General features: G+C 40.9%; 2 protein-coding genes across 2 annotated transcripts; one reads left to right on the forward strand and one right to left on the reverse strand.

The window, feature by feature from the left end:
• Positions 1 to 5: 5 nt before the first annotated feature.
• On the reverse strand, positions 6 to 1,773 carry LOC104806064 (protein ROOT PRIMORDIUM DEFECTIVE 1-like; the record flags this gene model as incomplete). Its single annotated transcript, XM_010530784.1, has 1 exon — positions 6 to 1,773. A coding segment is annotated over exon 1 (1,545 nt), but the record flags the coding sequence as incomplete, so codon positions are not given.
• A 439-nt stretch (positions 1,774 to 2,212) lies between these two features.
• LOC104806066 (VQ motif-containing protein 20-like) lies at positions 2,213 to 3,033 on the forward strand. The gene has a single exon (XM_010530785.1). It carries the CDS (start codon positions 2,213 to 2,215, stop codon positions 2,990 to 2,992), a length of 780 nt encoding a protein of 259 aa, XP_010529087.1. The 3' UTR covers positions 2,993 to 3,033.
• Positions 3,034 to 4,613: the final 1,580 nt, after the last annotated feature.

Genomic DNA, 4,613 nt, shown 5'->3' on the forward strand with positions numbered 1-4,613 from the left:
CTTTCCCTAGGAGTGCCGTCCGGGAACACAAGTGTAAGAACCTTCTCTTCTTCCTTCTTCCTGGAAGAACTACTCGAAGCTCCGTTCAATCCGATCTTTACGGTTTCTTCATCACCATTCTCATCATCAAAATCAGGAGGTCCTTCTTCTTCTTCTTCTTCATCTCCTTCGGTCCAATCGCCTTCGCCATCCCCATCATTCAAGTAACCATCAACATCAGACCATTCTCCATCACTTTCCTCATCTTCAGCCTCTGCATCACTTCCGACTCTCTCTTCTTCTCTCCTGGGCACTCCTCCCCTTCTTGGGAATCTCGGCACAGCAACAAGAGCACGCATCCTCTCTTTCACAAGTGTCAAAGGATCTTTATCTATTAACTCAGAGTTCTTGTAAGCCTCTCTCAAGAAAACCGAATCTCTGTCCCCTTTCAGCGACACATAGAACATATCAGGGTGTCGTATAAGCATTCCTCTTAGTTGTTGTGAGAATCTGAACTCTTCACGGAAATGGGTCAGGTGATCAACTAGGGTTCTCTTCTCGATGGTTAGGCTTAGGAGCTCGTGAACAACTCCACTAGCGTGTTTCTCTTTCTCGAGTGTACCCGATCTCAAGTGGGAGAAATCCTTATAAGGGGATATATATGGTATGTCTCGGAATCTGCATATCTTCCTCATCTCGCTCTTGGAAAGGTTCAAACCTTTCGGAAGTGTAACCCTATTGAACTTAAGGGGTCTGTCAATGATCAAATTCTTCCTCTCAAGTTCTCTTGTCCTGTTTTCCTCGGCAGACAATTCAATTGCTGAAACTGCAAGCTCAGGATCCCAATGAGTTAACTCTAAAGCTCGGCCTCTAGGAGTAGGAACTATCCGGAAATACTGCGGATATCGCTCACAGATCGTGTCACGAAACTCCAGAGGAAGGCCTAGATCTGTCCTTAAATGGGCAATTTTCTCCAATAATATACGCTTATCCATCGACATCATCAACAATTTCCTCAACTTAACAACTAACACATCTTCCAGCTCATTTCTGATCTTTATTTCATCAAGATACAGCCTTTCAGCCTCTGGAGTCAACTTGAATCTCAATGAGTATGCCCCTTCTTCAACAATCTCAAAAACAGCAGGAAATTTTCTCAGAAGAGCTATAAACCTGCGACGTTTCTGCAAACCCAGATCTCTCCTATACTTACCCAGCCCCCTAAGAGACATAACTCGGTCGGGTTGACTCACAAGAATCTTCCTAATGTTCAACACTAACTTCAGTTTCTTGTCCCTCTGAATCACGTTGTCAAAAGGAAGCTCCTTCCTTCTCTTCACAGCAGCTCTCACTGGCTCCACCACAACACGGGTTTTCCTTGAAGCACCCGAGAAGAACCCATATTTGTCCCCAAGAGCCAAGCCTCTACCCATGAACTCAGACCTCGAAGCTCGAATCACGGACATGGGCACACAGGAATTGGCAGAGAAATAGGGTTTCTCAAGAAATAAGCGGTTGCAAGAGACCAACAAGGGTTTCTGCGCAGAAAGCAGAAGCTTGGGTTCCATCATGGAACTCAAAGCTTGTGGTCTTCACCCAAGAAATGTCTACTCGTCTGACGAAAAACGCAAGAGACTCGAAGAAGAGAGAAACACAGAGAAAAGAAAAAGCTTTCACCTTTTAGCTTCGGCCGATCGAACTTCTACGGGTCTGCACAATTCCTTTCTGAGGCAAAAATTCGGATTGGGGGTTTTACAGTAACACGCAAAACCCTTCAACTCTCCGTCGCGATGAGGGCAGGGGATGAGAAACATATCTTCACACAGGTCTTGGATGTAATATTGGACAAAAAACAGGGGCAAATCAGGAACAACATTAGCAAAAAATACGGCGTCGTTTTGATTCTCCGGACTTTGCAAACAAAAATACTCGTCTTGATACTTGCAATTTAAATTTGAAAATCGATATCTAAAATTCCACGTATAAATATACCCATTTGTGTAGTATAATAGTAGTAAACTGGGTTATTTATTTATTTATATTAGTTAAAATTTAAAATGGAGAATCAGTTTAACTTATAATTATATGAAAAATCTAACTTACAGAATCTGACAAGTGTGAATCGATCCTCAAAGTTCTCTCCGTACTTGTATACCCGTACTTGCTTATATTTTAGTTCAACACAATGGATTATTCCTTTTTTACTAATTATTATTATTAATTATTTTTTTAAATGAGCTCACCGAAATTCGTAGAAAATGAGAACGCAATCTCAAGGAGAGAGCCTTACGGAAACTCCGGTAACGGCTGCGGCGGCTTACATTCACCGCCGGCGACGTCGCTGAAGATCAGAAGAGACTCTCACTTCATCAAGAAACCGCCGTCTCCGTCGTCTTCTTCCGCCGTTGCCGTTGCGAAGCCACGTCATCCGGTGATCATCTACACCCACTCCCCGAAAGTCATACACACCAACCCTAATGATTTCATGGCCCTCGTCCAAAAACTCACCGGAATGTCACCTTCCGACGTCGATTCCGCTGGCATAGATCGCCGGAGTAAACCGCTGGAGACGGTCGTCTCCGATCACGGAGAGGACAACAAAAACAGCGACATTAATCATCATCATCATCATCAAGGATACGACAATAACAGCAATGGCAACGGCTGCAACAAGAGGTGCACCGGCAATCGGAGGGGCATTTTCGTAAATGACAGAGAATCGTCGTCGGTGATAACGACGGAGGAGAGCATCGGAGAACAAGGGCAGGTGAGTTTATCGTATTGCTCGTTGGCGGCGATTCCTCCACCGTCGCCGGCGATGTTGGATGCGGTGGCGTTGTCGGCTCCGGGGATCAATTACGGCGCGTATTTGTCGACGAACCCGTCAGATGGATCGTTGGGGAATTACGAAATGGATCCGTTGTTCTTAGCTCCCATTCCCACTATGAGGATCTCTTCTTCTTCTTCTTCCTCTCATGGGTTCGATGGCTTGTCGGAGTTTCGCGAGTATTAGAGTTCCGATGAGAATAAATAAATTACATCTTTTTTTTTCTAATAAAATTTGCTTACGTTCATCATTTCATATACTATGATTTCATTTTTCTGGTTCGTTTCAGTTTATTCGATTGTCCGAATGTTACTCTTTTTGGGCATTTTAATTTCAGCTCTAGTCTTAGTTTTAGGCGAATTTAATTTCCTTTTTTTTTTAAACTTTCTTATATTTCTTTACAAGAAAAAGCAAAATTTAGATAAAGGATTTGCTTTTTTAAACAGAACAGAAAAAAAAAAACCTTGTAATGTTGAAAAAGTCAAGAAGGCCTAACGGAATGAGTGAAGCTAAAATAGTTAGAAAAGCACTGTAGAGCATATCATGTGTAAAACATCCTCTAGCTTTTTTTTTTTCTTTCTTCATTTTCTCTTGAAAAGTGAAGAGATTCTTCAAGTGGCCCAAAAGCCTGATTCAATCGAAATTTCCCAAATTCTATTGTTTTCGAATTAAAATTCTATTGATTTAAAATTTTCCCTTTAATTATAGAGAGAAAATGGAGGACAAAATCCAATACACAAAATTAAGTGGATGGAGTTATTGAATTCATTACACATTCTATAAAAATATAAATATGATACGGGAGTCTTGATTTGAAGAGGGTGTGGATCACACTATTGTCATATGAATATATATATATATATGGGAAAATTGATATTTTTTTTGCATGCTTGCTAAATTATCTCCATTACCTCCATGCTTGCTAAATTAGGCTGTGTCACCTGCTCTCATTGGTTCAATTCCAGCATCCATGCATGCAAAGTATGATGGTTTATCACTTGCCCATCTTAGGTTTTGGATCTTCAGTATCAGGAAAGAAGACAAATATCTTATGACGGGGATTCTCCCACGCTTTTCAAAGAATATAATGTTAGATCTTACGTGACTTTCGATCGTATATTAAAAATCAATAACCAAACCCCGTATTTATGTAAACCTGCGAGAATGACAATATCTAGTGCAACGGTATCAAAATCAAACGAGACAACGATTTTTAACGTAGAAACCCCCAGTGTGAAGAGTAAAAACCACGGGACAATAGTCCACCCAAAAATCCACAATAATTAGATTACAACGTCCACACAACAACCTCCGTATACAAGAAACACACCCGAGTTTATAGAATATACACGTCAATATTCTAACCTCAATATGCCAAGAGATCATAACTTAACAAACTGTAACTTAGGTAGCAAGTCAACCCCATAGATTCTGATTCCAACAACCAATGCTAAATCCCACCGTAAAAGTCAAAGAACAGAGGGTCTAGAACGAGCATACCAAATTTCACCTCGATCGGAGAAGAATCCATCGTCTGATTTTCACAACAATCAAACCTGCCGCGGTTTAAAACCCATGGACAAACAACTTTGGTAAAACCTATGTTTCTTCAATTCTAACCGTTTAAATCAAAATCCAACCGTTCAGAATCAAGAACAAAGAGTTAGAATCCCTCCACAAAATTTCAGATCGATCGGATAAGAGATCAATATCCGATCGATCATTTGATTAAAACCGTCCAAAACTATTTTTTCACTCTCCTTCTCCCTTTCTCTCTTTCTTTCATGTGTTTCTCGTTGTTGTTGCT

Source organism: Tarenaya hassleriana, unplaced genomic scaffold, assembly GCF_000463585.1.
Source record: "Tarenaya hassleriana unplaced genomic scaffold, ASM46358v1 Cleome1152, whole genome shotgun sequence".
Classification (NCBI taxonomy): Eukaryota; Viridiplantae; Streptophyta; class Magnoliopsida; order Brassicales; family Cleomaceae; genus Tarenaya; species Tarenaya hassleriana.